Genomic DNA, 13,704 nt, shown 5'->3' on the forward strand with positions numbered 1-13,704 from the left:
CGAACGTTTTTTTCATTTTTTTGATAAATGTCTTTGATGACGTCATATCCGGCTTTTCGTGAAAGTTGAGGCGGCACTGTCACGCCCTCATTTTTCAACCAAATTGGTTGAAATTTTGGTCAAGTAATCTTCGACAAAGCCCGGACTTCGGTATTGCATTTCAGCTTGGTGGCTTAAAAATTAATTAATGACTTTGGTCATTAAAAATCTGAAAATTGTAAAAAAAAATAAAAATTTATAAAACGATCCAAATTTACGTTCATCTTATTCTCCATCATTTTCTGATTCCAAAAACATATAAATATGTTATATTTGGATTAAAAACAAGCTCTGAAAATTAAATATATAAAAATTATTATCAAAATTAAATTGTCGAAATCAATTTAAAAACACTTTCATCTTATTCCTTGTCGGTTCCTGATTGCTGCGTTGCATTGCGTTCAGTTTCATTCTGTGAGTTCGACAGCTACTTGACTAAATGTTGTATTTTCGCCTTACGCGACTTGTTACTTTCTGTGTTGTTGTTGTTGTCATCTTATCTGCTATCTCTAGTCAACATCAGGAACGAGTAGAGTATTTCAATGGATGTACTCCCAGTCAGTAATTCTCTGTAACAGTAAGGTTTAGTATGCATACTCCAGTATATATCACAAGATAGCAGTCAAGGGAGATAATATTGGAAAAGCACCATTACTACATCAGTTATTTCCCTTACAACTTTCATCCGAACATTATTGAGATACCTAAATGTGCATCTCCTTTCAGAACTACTATTCGCATTTTTTATTTATTTTTATTTATTTTTTGGTGTTTAACGTCGTTTTCAACCACGAAGGTTATATCACGACGGGGAAAGGGGGGGAGATGGGATAGAGCCACTTGTTAATTGTTTCTTGTTCGCAAAAGCACTAATCAAAAAATTGCTCCAGGGGCTTGTAACTTAGTACAATATATGACCTTACTGGGAGAAAGGATTTAACATTTCTTACATACTGCTTGACTAAAATCTTTACAAACATTGACTATACTGTATACAAGAAACACTTAACACGGGTAAAAGGAGAAACAGAATCCGTTAGTCGCCTCTTACGACATGATGGGGAGCATCGGGTAAATTCTTCCCCCTAACCCGCGGGGGGACCAGGGAGGGGTAAATCCTTCCCCCTAACCCGCGGGGGGTATAATCAGGCGTACATGCAATACTAAAACAGACAGACTGACAAACAAACACACATACAGCACAACCGTCACCACTGTAAAATAGTCTCAAACCTCATGTGTCCAGACAACGTACCATAGCCATTAAGTTTTGTTTTGTTTTGTTAATTTGTCTTTCCCCTTTAATTCAACTGTCCTGTGAACCGAAAATCTCCCAGATGTTGCCAGAAGCGTCACCTAGGCTATGCAAAGCATGTTAGTAATGGTCAATTCATTGATCGCTGAACATTATTGGAAGAAGAAGAAGAATGCCGATGCAAGACAAACAGTACTGGGATCTCAGTAAGTGTTCGCCCATGTGAACTTGCAAGCATTACATCTTGGTGTCAGTTCACAAAGTTCACACACACACACACACACATGACAATGATGAATGCTAAAAATCTGTAAAAATCAGGAAAACTGATTTTGTGTTTTAGATTTGTTTCCCCATTACTCTTCCTTGTAGCGTTTGCACACTCAGGTAATTTATTAAGAATGATGTGTTCAAATCAAGTTTCAAGCAAACACACACACACATACAGATCATAACATGGAGGAAAGCTGAGAACCTCCGAATATCAAAAAACATTATTTGTGCATGTAGTGTTTGAACACTCGGGTAATTAATCAAAAATTATGTGTTCAATTCAAGTTTCATACACACAAACACTCACCCACAAACACCACCAATAACATCAACAAAACAACCATACTGCAGACAAGTATAATGGTATATTTAATTGATATCAGCCAGTGATGCGTACAGGCAACCACGTTTCATACCATAATTTCAACGTCTGTACAATCATGTACATGTGTAATTCTGCAACCACTTGCACAAAGGAAAGAGCAAACTTGAGTTGTCTCTACTACGCGCTCTCACTCTCTTTCAACCACACACGAGTTATAATGCACATGTATATTTGTTACCACTCAGCTATACATTAATGATAATTTCAGCAGATGCTGAAACACTGAATTAAGTTTGAGAGAAAAAAAACAGTGGCAGAGAAAAACAGGTCCGAAGAGGGTGCAAAAACTCCATCCATTACAATACAAAATATAACTCTGGAGTCGGTCGACAATAAGACGGTGGATTTTGCTAATAAGCGCTGACTCAATTACTTTAAAGCAATGGGCTTGTACACGTATGCTCGCTTACCTAATTTATCCACAAACTGCCAAACAAAATTCTCAGCCGGGCACCAGACTGAGCTTTTGAGAAAGATGTAGGGGGTGGGGGCGGGGGGGAGGAGGAGGTGTGGGGGGGAATTTCTTTTCTTGTGAATCCGCGTCGTACCGTTCTGCTCTTTGGTTGATAAAACAGCAAGCTAGGTACAATACCCACAACAGTCAAGGCAAAAACCCCTCCCACAAAGCTTTAGAAAGAAAAGAAAAAATATAGTTCTTTTGTCCACATGTTGCAGCCATAACAAATACGCATACATTCCCCCTTGTTGTATGAAAACCTCCAAAAATAACCATGAAGAAAGCGTGTTTTTCTGTGAAGGAGTGTTCTAAAGTGGCAATAAATTAAACTCTTCATTGTACAAAACTAGTTCCGCGCACTATGTAATTCACATAGATACATTTCCAATACAAAAGCATTCATATTACATGTACTTTTACAGTAACCCACACCTATATAAGAACAGTTCTCTCAGCGACATCAGGTTTTCTGTACTCTGGGATGGGACAGACAAAAAAGCCTCGAGACGTTCCGCTCTTTGTAACAATCTCTCTGAAGCTGAGAAATGTTGATTACTTGGACATCAAAAATGGCCTATTTTGTGTGTTTTATGTTGACAGAATAATACTCTTTACACAGATCCGCCGACATTTCCCACCCCTGCATTACAAGCAAAGCCACACTAAGAGTAACAGTGATGGTTGGTGTTAAAGTGTAAGAAAAATTCCAAATAAACCTGTTTTTGTAACTGACAGTGTTGCACTGTTGCCTCCAGCGATAGGAGGACACTTGATTCCTATGTCGCAAAATTCATTTCCTCCAGTTATAACTTATATTAATTGCCCAACAAAAACAAAACAACCTTATCTCCTCTGCCTGCATACCTCTTGATTTAAATAAACCAAATATTGAACATTCTTCACAAGAGCAACAGTTTTGTACAAAAATCCATTCTAAGCCGAGAGGTTGACTTGACTGCATGCTACACTGACACACCAAACAAAGCGATGGCAAACAGTCACATGGAATTGTTTCAAGTATTTACCCAACCATTTGTACAAAGACACACAGACTGGACGCCAATTATGATTCAATATTTGTCAACTCTTACGCACTCACACCGGCGACAAAAATTCAAAAAGCAAACAGAACGAGCCACATTGACGCAACTCCAAAGCGGTTCTGTAATCTTCCTTAACACGCAAACAAGAAATAGACACACTCGCACACTAAAGAGTAAGACGCTCAAGGGCAAAACTGAAAGAAAGAGAGAGAGAAAGAGAGAGAGAGAGAGAGAGAGAGAGAGAGAGAGAGAGAGAGAGAGAGAGAGAGAGAGAGAGAGAGAGAACAAGTTTTGTTCAGAAAAGTCTTCCCCCAGAACTAAGATATTTTCGCCTCACACACATTGTCTCTTCAGTTTCACAATGAGTAGCTTCCCTTTGACAAAGAGGTGGCAGTGGTGAGAGGACACTATGTACACATTTGGTCACAGCCTTTTCCACACTTATCATAAACCCTTACCTGGGTAGAAATGAAAAAGCTTACTGAGGTCTACTACCCCCCCCCCCCCCCCCCCCCCCCCACCTCGAGAGAGAGCGTGAAACCTCCTGAAGCTCAGAAATTTTCCATCATTTGGACATCAAAATTGGGCCATTACATGTGCTTTACGCCGTCGCGATATAACCTTCGTGGTTGAAAACGACGTTAAACACCAAATAAAGAAAGAAAGAAATGTGCTTTACGTTAACAGAAGAAGCATATTTACGCAGGTTTGCATACAAATCCCAGGTCTGAGGTCATAAAAAATTGGGGGAGAGGGACCCGCTTCCAAGAGTGGAACATGTTCACAGAAGCATACAGTACTTACATGTAAAAAAAAAATAGCCGCAGCATGGGTGGAGAGGACATAAGATTAGGAGCAAGCGGTTAACAGTTTCAACGGTTATGCATGCACTCGCATTCACAGCGCAATGGACGAACAGAATCAAACACCACCTTTCACGGCCTGGACAACAAGAGAAAAACTACCAAGAAAACACATACATAATCATTCACAATCATCTCTCCAAACCCCTCTTCCTTCCCCCCCCCCCCCCCCCCCCCCCCAAAAAAAAAAAAAAAATTAGAATTAGAAAACTTATCAGTCACACTAAAGTTGATATGAGTAGCAGAGGTAAAAATGAGTACACAAAAGAACAGAACCTTTTCTCCTCATTCTAAACCAAACCACGCAACTGCGAAGCATGACTGTACTTGGCTAAAGGTTGCAAGCAGCGATCTATGATGGGATGGAATGTCTAGGAGCCAATCAAAATGTCAAGGCCAATGTCAAAATACTCACACTTCTCCCTGGATAACGACAATCATATCAGTGTCATCCTCCTTAAAACAGAGAACAGCGACTGGTTGTGATGATTCCCAATCTCTTAAACTTTGTCTGTGGTACGAGGCAATCGAGTCAAGTTCAGGCTCAAACAAGCGACGTGATCTGTGAATGTTAAAGCCTTCATTCGCTTGCTCAAACCAGCGACAAATGGGCGTGAAATGTCTCAGTTTGCTTTTTGTCTTATTACAGTCACAGTCCAATAAGCTTCATCACTTGAAATGAACAAAAACATGTAAATTTAACTAAAAAAATCTCACGCCAGAACATCGACCAAGCTTAACAAGGGGCCCAGAGATCGGCCTGATTGTATGACGCTGCTCAATCATGTTGCTATGGTGATAACCCAGGCTATCCTGCACACACAGACAGCATACTGGGAAAGCGTGGCGCAAACAACTTTCTTCACTCTCCTATGCAGAAGCCCTGGGGTTGGGGAGGGGTAGGGGGGAGTACCCTCTGTCATAGTAAGTAACAAGACACAAGCATCCTCAATCATCAGTGACAGTTTTTGTGTAAAGGGAGGTGACGGCGTATAACGCTGCAACCCCATTCTGGGCGAGGAAAAGACTGAGGAATCGAAAAGAAAATATGCATTCATCATCAGCTAAATGAACGGTTTCTATCCAAACCACACGACGTCTTTCTGAAGGAGAGGACTCACATTTTAACAGTTTATTACAAGATCCTCACAAGTGTTATCGCTACTTCACTGAATGTGCGCTCAGCGTCAAACCGTTACACTGTCAACCGTCCAACATCTTGTTATCTCAACACTTTGGGATGATTTTTGTACACCAACTGGTGGGCTGACCTTGCCTACACAACCCATGGAAAGTCATAACTAGACTTAATCATTGCTGAATGGAAAGAAAGCTCCATGATATCAATCTCGCTTTTCAATGTCAAGTAAAGACATACATGGTTATTTCACATCGCCGGGTCTCAATATCTCCTAAACTTTAAACAAAATCAACCAGTAGCAAACTGCACCAACCAGCCCGAAAGCCAACCACAGAAGGGAACGAGAGAGAGAGAGAGAGAGAGAGAGAGAGTGAAACAGAAAGGAGCATTTTCAACAACACACACTAACACCCCCTCCCCCACCCCATCCTTTCTCCCTCCCCTCCCCCACCCCAAATTTCATCTCATCCAATCCTAACCCGACAAATGAGCTTTGCAAACCGAGAGCCAAACTCCACCAGAAGCACGTCCCACACACACACACAAAACATACACACACTCCATTCAACAGTTCCCATGTTCACACGCATTCACACCGGCACACGCTGTACTGCTCCCTTCCCACAAACCCCCTCTTTTTTTTTCTCTCGCTCCTCATTGTAGCAGAAGCGCGGCTCAAAATCTCTGAAGCCGGCTGAACAGTCTTTCTTGCCGCCCACAGAGAGGAGAAGAAGGGTGAAGGGGGGGGGGGGGGGGGGGCGCGCACGGCTACGGGTGGCCCGAGTCGTTAGACGTTGCAACACGGCTTCTTGTTGGCGTTGGAATTAACGGTGGGGGCAACCGATATCGTCTGTACATTGCCGCTGGGGGAGTTGTCGTCATCGGGGCTATCACGGATCTGCTTCTGCGAAACTATCTTGTAGATTTCTGCAACCACACAAAGCAAAGTTCCCTCAGTCAAATCACAGCCCGCCATTAGTGTTACACATAAGTTAAACCTTCACCGCCAGCCTAACAAAAGTGTCTGTATCGCTAAAACTATTGGGAGTTTTTGATCGACACTCGTGTAATCTTCAAACACCATTGTCAGCATAAAACCTTCCTATCGACCAATTTTTAAAGGATTATCTTTGTAAACACACAAATATACAATGAAGTCATTTGAACTACACAGTAGTGTTTATCCCTATTCGGATGGTGCGGGTCATGTACGACCCATACTTTTAACGTTGAATCTTTCTTTACAAAGATCGGGTCGTACACAACAAACATCATCTGGATTGTGTAGTCCAAAGCGTGATCTTTCTTTCTTTATTTGGTGTTTAACGTCGTTTTCAACCATTCAAGGTTATATCGCGACGGGGAAAGGGGGCAGATGGGATAGAGCCACTTGTTAATTGTTTCTTGTTCACAAAAGCACTAATCAAAAAATTGCTCCAGGGGCTTGCAACGTAGTACAATGTATGACCTTACTGGGAGAATGCAAGTTTCCAGTACAAAGGACTTAACATTTCTTACATACTGCTTGACTAAAATCTTTACAAAAATTGACTATATTCTATACAAGAAACACTTAACAAGGGTAAAAAGAGAAACAGAATCCGTTAGTCGCCTCTTACGACATGCTGGGGAGCATCGGGTAAATTTTTCCCCCTAACCCGCGGGGGGTACACAACCAACATCATCCGGATTGTGTAGTCCAAAGCGTGATCCGGTGAAGGTTGAAGGCTGAGCCGGAGTACACAGGCTACTGTGCTATTCCGCAGCCGACTTTGAAACTGCTCTGTCAATGGTCAAACATCGCTCTCAGCCTGCCTTCCAACAAAAGGCGATATTGTGCGCGGTATCAGCTCTAGTACACACCTAAAATGTTTACGGAGCATCCAAGTCGAGAACTGTCAACTTGGAAGACACCAGTGGCTTTTAATTATTATGAAGTTAACAAAGTTAATGTGAGAACTATTCTTGTACAAATCAAACCTCCCCGTCTATTCATCTGTAAATGACATTGATATATTTGTATGTAATTATAGGGATGCAGGTAGGATCTATTTTCTTTGGCAAACTCACCAGTGAGAATGTTGTGGAACGCTGCTTCAACGTTTGTAGAATCTAAAGCCGACGTCTCAATGAAAGACAGGTTGTTCTTTTCTGAAAGCAAACAGTCACAGTCACTTCATAATTCTCCACCCTTGACACAACACACCAACAACAACAAAACAAGGTAGCAAGCAAACATGAAAAAGAAGCCTCCACAGTGAGAATTGTATGAAAACAGTGAGACTTCTTAAAAAGTGACTATTCTTCATAAAGTGATGAACCACTGGAATATGAGTGCAAAGAACAGGCATTTTCAAGACCTTGTTTTTGCCATAACAGCGACACAAACATCAGGATCATGAAAAGCTGAGTCTGAAAGGTCCAGCAGCAAATTTGTTTTTTAAATACCGGAAAAGAACAACACTGTTGAATCCAACTCTCCTGAGGCTGACTACTCGGGAGTATCACACACAAAAATTAAGCCAGAGACTAACGTCTTATGAATCTTGATTGCTCGGGTGAGCAAAAAGATCCCAAACCAGAAATGAAGGTCTTACCAGCGAAAGCCTTGGCCTCGTCAGTGGGGACGGCCCTGAGATGTCGGAGGTCAGACTTGTTGCCCACAAGCATGATGACGATGTTCTGGTCGGCATGGTCACGCAGCTCCTTCAGCCATCGCTCCACGTTCTCGTACGTCAGGTGCTTGGCAATGTCGTACACCAGCAAGGCACCCACTGCCCCACGGTAGTAACTGCCACGAGAATGTGCAAAGAAACTGTGAATCTCTAAGCTAAAATGCGCAGAGGAGGGCTCTGTGTTTGTGTGTAAGTGCGTGTGTGTGAAATTCAATGATCCTTCTTCTTCAGCTTCATTCTTGGGCTGAAACTCCTACGTTCCCTCATGTTTTTGCAAGAGATGGTTTTTACATGTGATGGTTTTTACCCCGCCATTTAAAGAACTGTACAGCAGCAATTCTTATGACGTCGTTACACCTGGTAAAGCAAAATATGACAGTTGGCACAAGCTGATGTTTTGAAACCTGACAATCTGACCTAACACAAACAAAGTTTAATAGGAAATAAGGAAGATGCTACTCGCCACATATATTTGAACTGGGATACATAAAAGATCCTAAAAGTGACATGTGAGTCTCAACAGTAAAGAAACTTTTTTAAAAACTGCTCTGCAATTGTACCTCCGGAGCTCAGAATTTAAACTTGATTATCATGTGTGACTCACGCGCTAGTGATGGCCCGGTATCTCTCCTGTCCAGCTGTGTCCCAGATCTGTGCCTTGATTGTCTTGCCGTCAACCTGTATACTCCTGCAAACACACACACAAAACTCGTCAACATAGGCATTTTTGTCTTGCCGTCACCATGTATACTCCTGCAAACACACACAAAACTCTTGAACATAGACACATGGGTGGGACTGAAGAATATCATGAATCCTGAAGGCTGAACCTCAACCGAACAACAACAAAAGAAACAAGAAGGGCAAAGCCCATACGACTCACATGCTTTACACATTTTTCCTACCAAAATACATGTGACCTTGACCCAAGGTCAAGGTCATCCAAGGTCATGCAACACAAAGCTGTTAATTCAAGACATAGGAAGTACAATGGTGCTTTTTGGCTCTTTCTACCATGAGATATGGTCACTTTTAGTGGTTCACTACCTTATTTTGGTCACATTTCATAAGGGTCAAAGTGACCTTGACCTTGATCATATGTGACCAAATGTGTCTCATGATGAAAGCATAACATGTGCCCCACATAATTTTTAAGTTTGAAACAGTTATCTTCCATAGTTCAGGGTCAAGGTCACTTCAAAATATGTATACAATCCAACTTTGAAGAGCTCCTGTGACCTTGACCTTGAAGCAAGGTAAACCAAACTGGTATCAAAAGATGGGGCTTACTTTGCCCTATATATCATATACTAGAATGAATACCCGCTTCGCCGGGTAGCCGGCTTCGCCGGGAAGAAGTACTTAGAGCCGTACGCCGGCTTCGCCGGGTCCGAACAATGGACCCGCCAAGCTTAGGTCCCTCCCAGATTCGTGGAATGGGAACAGCACGAAAATGATTCAGTGGCCATAATGCCAATCCTGACCATATCGAGTCCCATCCTTGTCGACGAATGTAACCGTGTTAATCACCTTTGGAGGCGAACTCCACTCAAACAGGACTGAGCAAGTTATGGCTTCTCAAAGGAAGGCCAGTACATAAAATTACACAAAAGCCGCCAGACCACATCACAAACAGAACTGAACAATGCACAGGTGTTGCTTACATAGAGACACACACACTCACACACACACACACAAAAACACAGAGAAGCCGTATCTATAGAGAGATAGATGACAGTGTATTTTTCGCGTGGCTATAAATTGATTCGACCTTTGCACTTTTACAGTGAGGATAATTTACGGGTCCAATTTACGTTCTGTACACTGCGTTGACCTTCTAAAAATAATAACAGTAACAGAACGCCGGGAATATCCGAAGACGCTCAGCGCAGTGTAGTAACTTACAACTGAACGGGAAAGCCACACGAAGGAAGGGAGATAAACGCCAAACACTGGAGAAGATAAGGAAGAGTTACTTATAATGGTGAAATGAACACAAAAACGAAAATGAGTTCAGCGCTGCGCGCTGAGAGCACGTGTTGAAATATCTCATCGATGATATTGTGTCCGGGGTGTAGCTGAATACGGTGTCCAAATTTGAAAAAGATCCACCGAGAACTTTGGCGTTGTGATGTGGTGTAGCGGCTATGGTGTGTCGGTATGGGGGCCCGGGTAGCTGAGGTGGAACCAAAATAGCTGAGGTGGAACCAAAATCGGTTCCGCGCTGCGCGCTGAGAGCACGTGTTGAAATATCGACCAGGTTGTGTCGTGTCCCGGGTCTACCTGAATATGCCCACCAAATTTGAAGCAGATCCATCGAGAACTTTGGCCGTGCATGGCGAATACACAAATACACAAACACACAAACACACAGACACACAGACACAAGTCGTATATATATATAGATAGGTGAGGTATTGAATCTCAAAAACTTCAGAGAAAATGTGAAAAATGTGAAAAATAGCTGTTTTTTAGGCAACATTTATGGCCCCTGCGACCTTGACCTTGAAGCAAGGTCAAGATGCTATGTATGTTTTTTGGGGCCTTGTCATCATACACCATCTTGCCAAATTTGGTACTGATAGACTGAATAGTGTCCAAGAAATATCCAACGTTAAAGTTTTCCGGACGGACGTCCGGACGGACGACTCGGGTGAGTACATAGACTCACTTTTGCTTCGCATGTGAGTCAAAAACAAGAGGCGAAGCCTTCAAGGCTCCCGTAAGAAATCGACAAACAGTAACACAAACTCAATCACTCCGTCACACATACACACACACAGTAAGCATAGACACGGTGTAAGAGTGGGAGACGCTAGATCTAGATCTGTCTGTCTGTAGCCTACTTACGGGGACACGACTGCCACTAAGATCGACACTGCCCTTTCGACAGCGCTTCCTCGCGCAGACACTGAAAACACCCTGTGCAGATCAACCTGTAGGAAATTTCCTTTGGTATCTTCTCTATCTATTTTTTCTGGAGCCGCTACGAAACCGAACAATGTCAAATCATCTTCCCCGAATCGGCGAATGCAGCTCGGTTAGAACTGAGAAGTGAATCTATACCACAATCCTTCACGCAATCTGACCTAACCTTGACCCCTGGCCTGGTCTACATACCACACACAACACAAACCAGTCACCTGCTTTTACCCCCCCCCCCCCCCCCCCCAAAACCCACCACCACCCGTTTTCTTTGGATACACACTTTATCTACATACGTGCCGACGAAATGTTGATCATTGCTTCAATACTTTGAAGCTGTTGCTTGGATAATAACCCAGTAAAATGTATTTCGGTGTTCAGTCAAATGTTAAAGTTTCTATCACACACGCACGCATGCACAGACAGACAAAAGATAGCATCGCATAGGCTACACTTACGTGAGCCAAAAAGAGAGAGACCAAAAAAAAAGGCCATAATCGAATCCCGATTTCCGCCATATACCAGAAGAATTCCACCCATGTAGGCATTATTTCCTTTTCAATTTCATTACTTCATTGTCCCATCGCTGGGAAATTCGGGTCGCTTACTCCGAGTTGAAAGCTAGCAGCAACAGAGTCGCGCGACCCAGGTGTGTGAGTGTTTAGGTGTAATCAGCCACCTGTACTTATGGCAGAATTACCGAGGTCTTTTACGTGTGACAGTGGTTACACGGAGGTGGAACATGGATACCGTCTCTGAGTCTGCACATAAAGTTGACCTGTGTCTGTCCCAGCAAAGATTGGAACCCGAGACCCGTGGATCACAAGTCTAGTGCTCTACCAACCGAGCTACCACGCATGTGCATGTTTCAATATTAAAACTAGTCCGTTCCAACACAGTGACATGTAAGCGACCGTTTCTGCAGTAAAAGGCTAAGTCAGTGTACATCTTTCTCTCACACAACAGAAAACATTTACCGACTCAGTACATTATGGAATGTGCATCAACTCACATGCATCTATGTAAGACAAACATGTTTCAGGTCAAATTGTCATTTGCCCCTTTCAATTTCAACTGAGTTAAACCAACACCGATAACGACTGATCAAAAGTTTTGTCCTAAAAAGGTATGGTACGTTGGTCACTTGCTAACGCTTTACACTTTATGAATTTAAACATCCCTCCAAATCCAAGTCTTGCTTTAGCATGCTGATATGCTTAAAACTAGAAGACAAACAAAGATCATGACCCAAAATTATCTCGTTTCGTTACTGTACTAACAAACTCAAATGTGCTTCCTTGTAGTTGTACCCAATTTATCAGTTTTGTCTCATAAATTAGGTACCAGGAAGCAAAATAACTCTGAAGATAACCCATATGTTTACTTTTGTTTGAAACATTAAGCTGACTGAGTACAGTGCAACCCCCGTTTTAAGACCCCCCAATTTTTAGGACCTTGCTTTTTCAGATGTTTTGCTCATAACCTGTGAAAATTTACCTCCAATTTAAGAACACCTTTTAACTCATTATCTCCGAGGTACGGATATATATCCGTACTCACTCATATGGCTTTATCTTACCAGGTACAGATATATCCGCTCAGACTGTTAGCTTCAGTCACTTCCTGTAACTACCATTTAACAACCTGCATTCCAGTGTATTGATACACAGTTACTACAATTCTGAGTGACCTGCTGCAGCACAGCTTGTCTCGGCTAAAACAAACGTGGTCAACATAGCTGGGATAGAAAGTGTTAAAGACCTGATTTCTCAGATTTTTGGAGGTCTTAAAAAGGAGGTTCCACTGTATCTGTAATGTGCGCAAGACAATAGCCTGCACAAGCAAAACACTTCCTCCTACTTGATCCACACAAACTTTACCTTGTTGCGAACTCCACGCCAATGGTGCTCTTGCTTTCCAGGTTGAACTCATTGCGAGTGAAACGTGATAGCAGGTTACTCTTGCCCACCCCTGAGTCTCCAATCAGAACAACTGCAAATCAAAGCCATTGTCAGAGTTAGTGTCTCATTTCAATCACTATTTTATACAGGGCTCCCCACGGACGCCCGTCCTAGAGGGTCCGGGACCCCCACTTTTAATGTTTAGAGGGTCCATGGACCCCCTATGCGGAGTTTTAGAGGGTCCCAAGAGGCCATGGTCCCCAAACCCCCCATGTTCATATACAACGCAATGTTATCTCGAACAGTGTGATATGAAGTGTCTTTTTTCATCAGAATATATTCGAAGAGGACACTTCAACTATGCCTTGGTAAATGGAACACACACACACACTTTTCCACATCGTTCCGGCGTGATATTAAGCATTTGTGCTTGCACAATAATTGACTGACGACTACAGTCTGAAAAGAGTACCTACAGTACGCACGATAGCGGAAATGTAGTACGTCCTGGGACCCGCTCTTTATAGGTTTAGTGCGTCCCGGGAACCCCTCAATGAATTTCTAGTACGTGATTTCGGCTTCTAGTGCGTATAGGACGCAGGGACGCGCACTATGGGGAGCCCTGATATAGCACAAACATGGGAGAAAAATGACATGTCCAGCTCTTTTTGACACTTTGGATGGTAAATATTAAATGTCTCTATGCATGAGATGGCAATACTGTATCAGATTCATAGTATGGACACT

The 13,704-nt window shown here is 42.6% G+C and overlaps 1 protein-coding gene across 1 annotated transcript in view; it reads right to left on the reverse strand.

The window, feature by feature from the left end:
• Window positions 1–1,917: 1,917 nt before the first annotated feature.
• LOC138950797 (ras-related protein Rab-11B-like) overlaps window positions 1,918–13,704 on the reverse strand; it is a 12,789-nt gene continuing 1,002 nt past the window's right edge. The window contains exons 2-6 of the mRNA XM_070322517.1: window positions 12,937–13,048; window positions 8,736–8,819; window positions 8,054–8,247; window positions 7,527–7,607; window positions 1,918–6,383 (exon numbers count right to left, since the gene is read on the reverse strand). Coding sequence (XP_070178618.1) covers window positions 6,244–6,383; window positions 7,527–7,607; window positions 8,054–8,247; window positions 8,736–8,819; window positions 12,937–13,048 — 611 coding nt within the window. The 3' untranslated portion in view covers window positions 1,918–6,243. The remainder of the gene's footprint in view (window positions 6,384–7,526; window positions 7,608–8,053; window positions 8,248–8,735; window positions 8,820–12,936; window positions 13,049–13,704) is intronic.

Source organism: Littorina saxatilis, linkage group LG16, assembly GCF_037325665.1.
Source record: "Littorina saxatilis isolate snail1 linkage group LG16, US_GU_Lsax_2.0, whole genome shotgun sequence".
NCBI classification, from domain to species: domain Eukaryota; kingdom Metazoa; phylum Mollusca; class Gastropoda; order Littorinimorpha; family Littorinidae; genus Littorina; species Littorina saxatilis.